Genomic DNA, 11973 nt, shown 5'->3' with positions numbered 1-11973 from the left:
GCTGTTGGGGCCCTCCCCAGTCTCATCTCCCGTTGGGTCCTCCACCCCAAACACAGAGAGGACAGATCCCCAGTGGCAGTGCCGGTGGCACCGATTCCCCCTTCCCTGCCGGGCTGCCCCATCCCAGCGCACCCTCCCCTTCCCAGCAGCTCCGGCCGGACCCCTCCAGCTGTCTCCAGAAACCCAAACCATTAGCATTTCCTGTTCAAACATTTCTAATAAATAAATGGAGACATCATGCCACAAGCCCACAAGTGACCCAGAGGCGGGTCCGAGGCCGGGATGGACACGACCACCCAGCGCCCGACCCCCTGGCTGGGCGCCAGCCCTGCCTTTGTTTGAATTCCCGGGTGAGTAAGCACTCGGCTGACGCCAGCCAAAACGCCGTAAGAAATTATTTTTGATATTAAATAAATTGTTTTCAGTAAATCTGTTCCTACACCAAGGTCCAGAAACTACCCGCAACACCGGGCTCCCTGCAAGGGAGCTGGAGTCCTCTTTCCTGGCCTCATCCCAGCCGTGCCAGGGCAAACGCCCTGCCCAGAGGGGTCCAGCTGGGACCGGCTGTGCTACAGATGTCTCCGTCCTGCTGGCCCCACGGGTGCAGCCGGGCTCCTGCAGCTGCCCGGCAGCCTGGGCACGCCGCGGCGGAGCAGCTCCCTGTGACACGTCGGGTGTCTCTGTCCCGAGGCACGAGCGAGTCTCGCTGGTGAGGGGGCAGAGGCTTGGACATGGGGTTCGCTACCTCTGGGGGTGGCAGCTATCTCCCCACATCAGACCTCCCAAAAATAGCTTCCTTGGCTGTGCAAAAGTCCATCCCTTGACATAGCAGCTCCTGTCCTGCTCCAGGGCTGGGGATGCTCGGGAACCGACAGCCCAGTCTTTTCTCCATTGGTTCTCTGCACCCTTGGGAAACCATCTTTAATGTGCCGGGTACCGGGCATCAGTGCCTGGGCAGGTCATTGTCCACAGACCGGTCTCCTGACATCTGCCAGTGGGTGCTGATGCAAAAGGAAATATTAGGGGAAAGCAGATCTCTGAAACGCGCTTTCCCAGCCCCAGTGGCTCATCCCATGGCGAGCACCGGGACCAGCCCATCCCTCGCCCCTTTCAGGGCCAGCGCTTCTCTGGGGTGCCTGTGCTCCTCCTGGGTGCCTGGGGGATGAGCGGATGCAGTAGAAGTGAGCATGGCCATGGGGTAGGTCCTGAGTAGTCCATGGGCCAGGCTGGCACTCCAGGGACATCAGGACTGATGTGCAAGATCGGTTTAAATAGCGAAATGGTGAACCTCTGGCTGTGCCCAGGCAGCAGCAATGGCAGGAGAGTTTGAGCCTGATTGGGTTGGTGGATATGCTCCTTCTTGGGGGTGCACAGGCTTTGTCCTCACTGCTCTGGGTTGCCCTCTGTCTTTCAGCTGGAAGCAAAGAAGATGGATATGGAGCTAACCAAGCTCTGTCATGGTGGCAATTAAGAAGAATACCAGGAATATAGCTTCCACTGATTTTTTAATTTTTTTTTTTAATTACGTTTTGCTGAAGCCAAAACTTCCTTCAGGAACATGGTGTTTAAAGGCCAAATTTTGCTGTTGAAATTTTCTGAAGCATTTAAAGAGGATGAAATGTTCCTTAAAAGAGAAGATGTAGATGTTCTGCTCCAGAAGTCTTCATTCAGTGGGATGTTATGCTCCGGCATTATAAGACTTCAGAAACTGAAATGCAGTGAAACCACATTTAAAATAATTTGGTTTATGGAGAAATTATAAAGTCTTTTCTGATTTGGAATTATTTAATTTCTTTAGAGCTTCTGCCTTGCTCAAGGGAAACTCCTGTTGCTCCCACCTACAGCAGGCGAGAGAGGAGGTGGGACGATGTGTCAGGCGTCAGGCAGCCGTCACGGGCACAGTACCCGAGTGAGTGGCTACCGAGCACCTGCATGTTCACCTGCAGCTCAGCAGAGCAGGAACTGATTTTTTTTGATGCTGGTGGGTGAAATCCCTGGCAGTCCCTATCTGTGTGTGCAGTGGGGCTGGCGGGGGCGGGAGGGCAGGAGGTGGGTGCTGCAGGGCAGTGTGGCCGGGGGCTCAGCCTCGGGGGCACCGTGGAGCTGTGGATGGGCACTGCCCGTCCCCAGCCACGCTGGGATCCGAGCTGCTGCCGGTGCCCCGGTGCAGCGGGAAGGCGGCGGCGGGGGCCCCTTCCCAGCCCCTGAGGGTGCCCCTCGGCAGGACCTGCGGCCCCGGCTGCCACCAGGGCTCGGTGCCATCAGCACTCGCAGGCGCTGACAGACGGACCAGGCGAGGGGCTGGCGGGGGCCGGAAACTCCTGATCCCTCTTTATCTGCCCCTCACCCTGCTCTCTCATCTCCCCGTCACGCTCTCCGTCTCGCCTGGTATCTCACGCTCTTGTTCCCGCGCCTCCCCGGCTGCTGGGGGGCTGCCCGCCCCCTCACAGCACCCCGTAAGCAGGCACTGGCCCCGCACTCCCCCATCCCGGCCACAGTGCGGGGTCCCAGAGACCCCAGGACCTGCTGGGCTCGCTGCCTGCAAGGAGCACCAGCCCTGAGCGAGGGGAGGCACCTCAGGTGCCTCCGTCCTGTGTTTGCACGCTGAGCATCAGCCACAGCGGCAGGCAGGTGCCTGGGCTGGAGCTCTGTGGCTGCGGTGCATTGCAGGTTGGAGTGGGAGGAAAGGATCAGGCCCAGCTCAGCATCATCATGTGCACTGAGGAGGTGAAGGAGGCTCACTGCTGTCTTCCCCAAATGTGCCAGCTGCTCCTGGGCTAGGGTCCAGCTGGGTACCAGCTCAAAACCAAGCATGAACCTTTCACTTGGCTCTCCTGGCACCCCTGATCCCCATCGCTCCATTGCAAACCCACTGCCCCAGCTGGGCGGGGGGGGGGGTGTGTGTCAGGATCCGCAGTTAATGTAGCTGCCCCTAAACGCACTGCCAGAGATCAGCTAATCTGATAATTACAGCAACAAAAGCCATTTAGACAAACCATGACCTGACCCCGGGAGCTTGGAATGAAAACATTTTACCCTCCTCTGTCTGGATCCTGCACTGAGAAAACATCTGCATTCGGAGGATGGCTGGGAAAACAGCCCCTGCGCAGCACCCACTAGGAACAGCCGTGGCTCTGCTCCCTGCCCGCACGCTGCCTGCACCCAATCTTAGCCTGAGATGGGCAGCGCCTTGGGGCAGGGCAGCCTAAACCCTTGCTGTGATGCTGGGATCGAGGGTGCCCTGGCACTGGGCTCTTTGGTGAGGAAGAGGATGAGATAGAGGCTGTAGGGGTGTGAGGGTGGACCTTGCAAGGGGGAGTGAAGGGGACGGGGTGAGCAGAGCTCATCTGTACTGTCCCAGGAGGGGCTTTTTCCAGGCCCACGTGGGGCTCAACAGTGCAGGGAGGGCAGCACCTGGTCCTCAGTGGTCCCTGCATCCCTGCAGCACCCTGAGCTCTGCAGGAGCCAGGCTGGCCGCCAAGCCCCCCTACCTCTGGCTCCCAGGAGGGGCTGAGTGCGGGGGGCCGTGCCTGCGTGCGGCACGGCAGTGCATGCCCAGGGGGGCTCCTTCACTCTGGGTAAGGTGTGCAAGCCTCCCCATTGAGTGGCAGGTCATTGCTGGCTGTCAGTCGGAGGCAGGAGATGAAGGGAGGGTTGCCTCAGGGCCGGCTCCCATGTTTCTTCTGCTTTTACATACATTTTGGTGGCACCCTTTGTGTAGGCTGGGGAGATGAAAGCTCAGGGCCAGAGGGATCTTGCTAACGCACAGCCACCCGGCTCGGGGGCCCGGCGGCCTGCTGCTTTGTGCCTGTCTGTCTTGTTCCTGCATCTGTTCCCAGCAGAGCCCCGCTCTGCGCCGCCAAGGGCATGGGACGCTGGCCGGGCTGGGGGCAGCCAGGCGTACCGGCAGGTAACTCCTGCTGGGTCAGCGACCCCGGCCTCGCAGGCACAGGCAGCAGCACAGACGGTCTCCTCCGAGCCGGCAGCACTGAACTCAGGCTGCCCAGGAGCCCCTGAGGAAGGAGAGCAAGACAGTGCTGATTTGGGGAAACCACATTTTTTTCCTGCAACTGGCACTGCTCAGCCTGCTCTGGCAGTCCCAAGCAGTGGCTTGGTGCAGCCACCTTGGCAGGCAGAACCCCTGTGCTGTTGTGAGTTCCCTGCTCTGCACTGGGAAAGGGCTTGGCCATGTCCCCAAATATCCCAGTGCTCTTTGGAGAGTCGTGGGATTAGAAACCGGTAAGCGCAGTGAGAGCCTGCCACTCTGGGGACTCCCCAGCATTTCTGCCTGCTCCAGAAATAGGATGCTCTAAGCAGCCTTGGTCAGCTTTTCCCATTGCAGCATCCCACTTGTGCAGTGCTTTACTCCTCGTGAGCAGAAAACACGATTCACCCTGTGGTGGGCTACCCCCATTTACCTCTGATGCTCTTGTTCTCATCAGCTGCTTCCCTGCTCAGCACTGCAGCGTCCCATTTAGCAGCATCCACAGACCTCAAGAAACCCAAGCGCTCTTCATCCAGTTGGGGTTAGAGTTAAGCTTAGGGTTAGAGTTAAGGCTAGGGTCAGATTTAAGGTTAGGGCTAGAGTTAAGGGTGGGGTTTGGAAATGCCCTCACAAGGTCAGGCGTTTGCAGGGGCTCACAGCTATTGCAGAGAGCAGACCTGAAGCCCTTTCTGGGTTTCTGCTTGGCCTTTTCTCAAGGTCCGATAGAGGTTTTGTCCGAGTTGGGCTAAAAACCCCACCAGGGCCAAGGCTTTGGTCTAGTGCTACTGTCTTGCTCTTCTGCCTTTCCCATTACGCTGTTTTCTCCAGAGGCAGGAGCGTTGGCATGCTGCTGCGCCGCCGAGCAGCTCTACCTCTTCCCTGCTCTCATGCTAAGCAGAAAGTGCACTGGGCAGTTCTTCCAGGTGCTGCCCGGAGCTGGGGGAGGCAAGGGCTGTGCCCCCGGGCTCCCTCCCAGGCAGCCGGGCTGCAGAGCCACCTTCGGCATGGGAGGGGGGTGAGGAGCCAAACTGGTTTTCAGAGGGATCTTGGCTGGGTTAACAAAGGGTTGTATGACACGGGTTGTCTGCAAAAGCGTTTGGGGACAGCATGGCCTTTCCTGTCCCGTATCCCCGTGGTTTATGTCACGAGGGGCGGAGGGGTCGCGCTGCCGGGGGTTTTCGCGGCGTCCTTCCCCTTTCCCTCGAAGCCTTTCCCAGATGCTGCAGGGTCGCGGGCGGATTCCCACAAACTTCAGAAGCCGCTTGAGCCAGGAGCCGGCCACGCACCGGGGGGGCAGCGAGCCCCCTTCCCGGGGATGCGCGGGGGGGAGCGGCGGGAGGGATGCTCGGGCGGCCCCGGGCCGCCCGTCCCGCCGGGCCGGAGCCGGTGACGCCTTGCGGTGCCGCTCTTCGCGGGGGTTGCGGGGTAAGCGGCGGGGCAAGCGGCGGGGCCGGTCCCCGCGGCGGCGGCGGCGGCGCGATGCGCGGGCCGGCTCTGCCCTCTGCCGACACCCCCCAGCACAGCCGCCGCTCCCGGCCGTGTGCCGCTGCGCCGCGCCCCGCGACCGCGTCCGCCCCAACGCCCGGGGACCCCAGAGGTCCCCGCACGCCTGGAGGGAGGCTCCCCGGGCGGCGGGCGGCCCGCAAGAGCCACAGAGGCTCGGGGCCCCCCGTGGGAAGCGCTGCGCCTGCGGGAAGGATGCAGAGCTGGGCGGCAAGGCGCCACGAGAAATTCCCTGCGGATAAGCACGATGCCGTGCGCTCGGGGAGAAGGGCCCCGAGCTAAGCAGTGATCCCAAAGGCTCCCCGTGGGCCAGAGCAGGGCTCGCCTTGGCGGTGGTTGCCACCGGCCGGAGGCTCCTGCTGGGAGGGGAGACGCCCCCCGGGGTTTCTCCGGGGCTGGGAGGCTCTCAGGGGGGCACCTCACAGCGCCCGACCTGCAGGTGGCCGGGAATCGGGAAAGTGCCTTAAGAACCCCGGGGCAGCTGCACTGGAGGGTCCCCGTGACCCGCCCTGGGGCGGAAACACCCCCCGCCCTCACGGCCCTCCTCGTCCGGGTCACCGCACCCCTGGGAGCACCCTGCACCCCGGGCACTGCACCTGCACCCACCACACCCGGGCACGGCCCTCCTAGCACCCCCCTGCACCCCCAAGCCTTGCACTCTGGCACCCTCCCGCACCCCCGGGCACGGCCCTGCACGGCCCCCCTGGGGCTGTCGTGCACCCCAGCTTTGCGCTCCAGGGCTGATCTGCACCCACGCGTACGCTGCACCCCGGGTCCCCTATGGGGACCGTGCCGTGACCCCCGAGCACTGCACCGCGAGCGCTGCACCCCCGAGCGCTGCCGCAGAGCAGCGCTGCCTCGGGCACGACATCCCCGGCAGCACTCCGTACCACGGGCATCGCACCACGGGACCACCCCGCACCCCCATCGCTGCCGCTCCCGGACCCCCCCCCGGGACGCTGCACGCCCGCAGCCCCTGTGACGGCTCTGCACCCCTGCGCCGCGGCCCCGGGCCTGCCGGCACCCCCCGGTCGCGGCCCCGGTCCCGGTCCCGGCCGCGGTCCCGGTGCCGGTCCCGGCCCCACGCCGCGCCCCCGGGCGCTGCACCCCAGGGCGGCCCCGCCGCGCGCCGAGGAGGGGGTGGGGGGGGGGGGGCGCCGGCGGCCAATAGGCAGCGCCTGCGTCTCCGCGCCGCTCGCGTCACCGGGCGCCGCGACCGCCGCCGGCCGGCGGCCCCGCCGCGATTGGCTGCGCGCGCTCCGCCCGAGGGGCCGCAGGGCCGCCGCTGGCTGGCGGCGGGGGCGGGGCCGCCGGCTGCCCGCTGATTGGCGGCGGTGTGCGGCGGCGCCGCCCCGCCGGTGAAGGTGAGCGTCTCCTCCAGGCGCCGCGCGCCGCCCGTAGCGGACCGGAGCGGAGCGGAGCAGAGCGGAGGGGGCCGCGCCGCCATGGCCGCCTCCATCTTCACCGCCGTCCCCCGCGCCCCGCCTGTCGCCGTCTTCAAGCTCACGGCGGACTTCCGGGAGGACGGGGACGCGAGGAAGGTCAACCTGGGCGTGGGCGGTGAGTCCGCGGCCTCCCCCCGGCCCGGCGGGGCCCTTCTCGGCGGGGCAGGCCGGCCGGCGCCCTCGCGGCGGCCCCGGCAGCCGCCGGAGAGACTGGGCGGCAGCGGCGGGACCCGGGCTCGGAAGGTCACCGGGCCGCGGCGAGGCTGGGTGCGGGCGGGGCGGAGGCAGGGCAGGGCAGGGCAGGCAGCGAGTCACCGGCGAGCGTCAAGGTCGTGGGGGCGGCCCCGTGGTGGCCTGCCCGCCGTTCTCGGGTGTCAGTGCCCCGGACAGGCCCCACCGGGGACCGGGAGGCCCAGCGTCCCGCCGGGTGTAGGAAGGACGGCTCTCCTTCTCCTCGCAGCCTACCGCACGGACGAGTGTCAGCCATGGGTCCTGCCGGTGGTGAAGAAGGTGGAGCAGATGATTGCCAACGACAACAGCCTGAACCACGAGTACCTGCCCATCCTGGGCCTGCCTGAGTTTCGGGCCAACGCCTCCCGGATCGCCCTGGGTGACGACAGCCCCGCCATCAAGGAGAACCGGGTAGGTGGTGGACAGGGAGCGAGACCGCTCCTTGCTGGGAGAGCCGCTGGGACCCCCGGCGTGTCTATGCAGCAGACGGAGCAGAAGAGCACAAACGTGCGGAGTAACTGCATTTTGGCGGGATTTGGGGATTGCTCTGATGTGGTCTTTACTGGTTGTATGTTACTTGATGAAGCCGTGTACTTGAAGCTGTTTGTGCAAGTAGTCGTAGTTTTTGGGAAAGACCGGACGTGGGCTGTGATTGGAATTTGTTTTTTCCTTCATCTTTTAACGGTTGCCCCACGGGAAACTGAAGTCAGATAATAGACTACCTTTCCTGAAATAAGCTGCTAGCTGGGAATCTGCTCTGTGCCAAAAAGTAACGGGAATAACTGGAGTCTATTTATAACTGTAGAAGGTGTCTGGATGGGCCTGAGCGCTGAAGGAGGTTGAAGACCACTGGAAGGGGATGGTGTCCTGCCTGGGGCGACCCCAGGGAGCATGTCTGGGATCCTGTCTCGCTCTTGCAAGCGCCCCTGTTCTCTGCACACCGAAGGCGAGGTTGAGCCGGGTGGACCCTGCTGGCAACTCTCTCTGTTGCAGATTGGAAGCGTTCAGTCCTTGGGCGGGACAGGTGCTCTGCGTATCGGCGCGGAGTTTCTGAGGCGGTGGTACAATGGAAACAACAACACGGCGACCCCGGTCTACATCTCCGCTCCGTCCTGGGGTGAGTGCTGTCGTCAGTGCTGCTGCCTCCTTGCAGAGAGCCCTGTGGGTCAGCGGGTGAGGGAGGAACGGCAGGGGCCTGGGTGGTGAGAGAGGGGCCTTCCCTTTGTGGGTTAAGGGAGCGTAAGTGTCTCCGTCAGGTATTTTGGTGGCATTTAGGGAGGTACTGGGACTGGAGAAGGTGGCTTGCCAGAGGTGGGGCCCGCTTTTCTGAAAAGTGATTTCTTTCCTCAGAGAACCATAACTCTGTGTTTGTGGATGCTGGCTTTAAAGATATTAGAACCTACCACTACTGGGATGCTGCCAAGAGGGGTCTGGATCTCCAGGGGCTGCTGGATGACATGGAGGTGAGTAAAAGTGGCATGGGATGGGCGGAGCTTGGTGCTGTGCTGTCGGCAGCTGGCTGGGCTCTTGTGTGCTGTGCCTGGAAGTGGATCTCTGCAAAAGAGACTGCCAGTGCCCAGAGTAGCTCAGGGCCTCTCCCTCTGCTGTGGGTGCCCAGTCTCGTCCGTGTGTGTGACCAAGACCTAATCTCTCCTCAGAAAGCCCCAGAGTTCTCCATTTTCATCCTCCATGCCTGTGCGCACAACCCAACGGGCACAGACCCTACTCCTGACCAGTGGAAGCAGATTGCTGCTGTTATGAAGGTATGGGCCGCTGCTGGGGCTAAAGCAGTGCTGAGGGGACAGGTAGCTCTTGAGCCAGCCAGAGCATTTGCATCCAAAATGGGCTCTAGGGAATGGCATGAGGTGTGGCAGGAGCTGGAAGAGTCCTGCTCGGCAGGTGTTGAAGGGAGAGGTTGACAGGATGCTGGTTGTCTGTGCACAGAGGATAGAAACATCCCAGTTCTGCTCCTGTCTCCAAGTTCTTGCTTTCAAACTCTGTGGCATGAGCTGCAGTGAGGTTTCTCGTACTGGGAAGATTATCCACGGGCACCTGCTTTTCACAGGTGCTGGACAGTAGGATATAAGGTGGTGCATCTCTTGTGCCTGTGTCCTCAAATGCAGTTTTGTCCTGCGTTTGACCTTTTATTGACCACTTCAGTCGTCCTATTCTTTTACCCCAGTAGAAAGAAAATATCCTAGTCTGGTGTTGCAGGACCATGTTTCCTTTGAATTCACCCAGAAGCTCAATGGTCATTTTTCCCTCCTATGGGGACAGCGGGGGGTTAAGTGAAGGTTGTGGGGAAGGGGTTTCCCTCTAACACTGTTCCTCCTTGCAGCGCCGGTTCCTGTTTCCGTTCTTCGACTCGGCGTACCAAGGTTTTGCCTCTGGCAGCCTGGACAAGGATGCCTGGGCTGTGCGATACTTTGTCTCCGAGGGCTTTGAGCTCTTCTGTGCACAGTCGTTTTCCAAGAACTTTGGGCTCTACAGTGAGTGTCTGGCAGTAAGCTGGCCCAGTAGCATCATACCCAGACAGATGGGGCTGGCATGCTGGGGGGTGGGGAGAGCACTGCCTTGCCATGATGTGTGCGACCAATGGCTCACGTCTCTTGGCTTGTCCACAGATGAACGTGTGGGGAACCTGACTGTGGTGGGGAAGGATGCAGACAACGTGCAGCGTGTGCTTTCCCAGATGGAGAAGATTGTGCGCACCACTTGGTCCAACCCTCCCTCCCAGGGAGCACGCATTGTGGCAACTACGCTTTCTTCCCCGCAGCTCTTTGCTGAGTGGTACGTGTTGCCAGGGCTGGTAGGAGAGGGAAAGCGGGGGGAAGCTTGTCTCTCTGAGTGCCAGGCTTGGCCAGATGGCTCCAAACCAGACAGGTGCCTGTCCTCACGCTCTGCTTCCTGCCTGCTGCAGGAAAGACAATGTGAAGACGATGGCAGATCGGGTCTTGCTGATGCGGTCAGAGCTCCGGTCTCGACTGGAGTCTCTTGGGACCCCGGGCACCTGGAACCACATCACAGAGCAGATCGGCATGTTTAGCTTCACAGGGTTGAACCGTAAGTACCAGGTGGCCTGGTGAAGGGAGGATTGGGTGAGGACGGTTATGCTGGGGGTTGAACTGGGCTGAAGCAGTCCAGGCAGGAATCTCTCAGGGACATTACTGGTGTCCTGGCATCACTGCCTCTGTGGCTAGGCAGGGATGAAGCATCAGACAGCATTTTAGTGGCCAGTGCTCGAAGTTTTCTGCTTGTTGTGAAAGATTCAAGCAGCCTCGACTGGTTCTTTGGGCTTTTCTGAGCTGTGGGGTCATGGCTCTGACCTGATGTCCAATTTTTTCCCCAGCCAAGCAGGTGGAGTACATGATCAAGGAAAAACACATCTACCTGATGGCTAGTGGGCGCATCAACATGTGTGGCCTGACTACCAAGAACCTGGACTATGTGGCCAAGTCCATCCATGAAGCTGTCACAAAAATCCAATGAAGCACACGAACAACCAAACTTACATGAAGTCACCAAAGCTGTAGTGTGTAGTCCGTGTCTTTCCCTGCTCATGGCTTGCCTTATCCCACACCTCTTGGGGTTTAATAAAGGTGGGAGCGGTAGCTGAATCGGGGATAATCATCTTTTGTCCTTTTTGAAGTACTCCTTGCGATATGGTAAGCCAGTGCCCCCAGGAGGGTGGGGGCAGCATGAGCTGCCTTGGCTCTTGTTTGACTGACAGCAGCCTGGTCTTCAGGCACTCAGAGCTGTATCTTTAGCACATCCAAATCAACTCCATGTAACTGATCAGTTTGATCTAGGTGAAGTCTGGTGCCTGTGCAATGCGCTGTGGGATAACAGCCCAGTCGGTTGGGATCTTTTACGGCTTGTGAACTAATGTCACTTGGTAGTATTTTGGGGAGGGGCAAAGCTGTTGCTGGCTTCCCCCCCCCCCGCCCCGAGTTCTGAGCCTTATGCGAGCAAACATTCGTAATTGTGATAATTGCTTCTTTGTGTTGCTGACAGAAAATTAAACCTTCATCTCTGAACACTACCCCAGCCTTGTGTGATGAGCCTTCAGCCTGCGCTAACCTCTTCCCAGGCTGAGGTTAAAGCCTCAGCATCCTGGTTTGTCCACTGGGTCTTACTCAGTTTGTTTCAAGGCTTTCCCTTTCTCCCTCATGGTGTGTTGCATCTCTGATGGTCGTGGTTGCTACTAATGGGGCACAGTTCTATTGAGAGAGTGTAGCTAAGAGCTCCTTGTGGCTCTACATGAAGCTGACCAGTTCCTCTCATGTCCGTCTTGCGTTCCTCTTTCTGTCCCCCTGCCCTGTGCTGTCCAGCTCGTCCTGTCCGTCTGTATGTGCTTGCTTTCTGGATGGTCATGTGTTACCCGGCCATCTGGCCACCTCTCCCTGGCCCAGAGCTCCTGGCCTGCTGCTAATGTGTCGAAAAGCAGATCTTTCCTGTTCCTCCTTCTCAGCAGGCCCCTGGTGAACTGCCACCTACTCCCCCTGGCTTCAGTGGGACCTGCCAGCAACAGCCTGTGTTTCTGGCACTGAAAAAGAGCTGGGACCATCTGCTTCTTCTCTCTGCAGTCACTGTTTGCAGATCTATTTGTGAGCTGATATCACCACCTTGACAGAGCAGCCTCCTGCCAAGATCTTGGTGAAGAAAGGGGAACAGCCCCTTTCCTTGAGTCAGTTAGCAATACCCACTGTTGCCCTGATGGATTTTGCTTGTGCTGCAGCTTAGACAGTAAAAGTGAAAATGGTGCTTTGTTCCCATGTTGTGTTTGCAGAGAGACAGTGCATGGGGGTC

General features: G+C 60.5%; 1 protein-coding gene across 1 annotated transcript; it reads left to right on the top strand.

Moving 5' to 3' along the window:
• The first annotated feature begins 6825 nt into the window (after nucleotides 1–6825).
• On the top strand, nucleotides 6826–11206 carry GOT1 (glutamic-oxaloacetic transaminase 1). Its single transcript, XM_030029824.2, has 9 exons — nucleotides 6826–7048; nucleotides 7394–7575; nucleotides 8158–8281; nucleotides 8515–8627; nucleotides 8823–8927; nucleotides 9503–9653; nucleotides 9789–9954; nucleotides 10085–10227; nucleotides 10514–11206. Exons 1-9 carry the CDS (start codon nucleotides 6934–6936, stop codon nucleotides 10651–10653), a joined length of 1239 nt encoding a protein of 412 aa, XP_029885684.1. The 5' UTR covers nucleotides 6826–6933; the 3' UTR covers nucleotides 10654–11206.
• Nucleotides 11207–11973: the final 767 nt, after the last annotated feature.

The sequence above is a fragment of the Aquila chrysaetos genome, chromosome 11, assembly GCF_900496995.4.
Source record: "Aquila chrysaetos chrysaetos chromosome 11, bAquChr1.4, whole genome shotgun sequence".
NCBI classification, from domain to species: Eukaryota; Metazoa; Chordata; class Aves; order Accipitriformes; family Accipitridae; genus Aquila; species Aquila chrysaetos.
The sequence above is the reverse complement of the archived record's forward strand: the minus strand, read 5'-3'. Positions and strand labels throughout refer to the sequence as shown.

Coding starts and splice junctions, on each gene's coding strand:
- GOT1 (XM_030029824.2), top strand. CDS start 6,934: ATGGCCGCCTCCATCTTCACCGCCGTCCCCCGCGCCCCGCCTGTCGCC. Junction 8,628..8,822: donor GGCTGCTGGATGACATGGAG/GTGAGTAAAAGT, acceptor ATCTCTCCTCAG/AAAGCCCCAGAGTTCTCCAT. Junction 8,928..9,502: donor AGATTGCTGCTGTTATGAAG/GTATGGGCCGCT, acceptor TCCTCCTTGCAG/CGCCGGTTCCTGTTTCCGTT.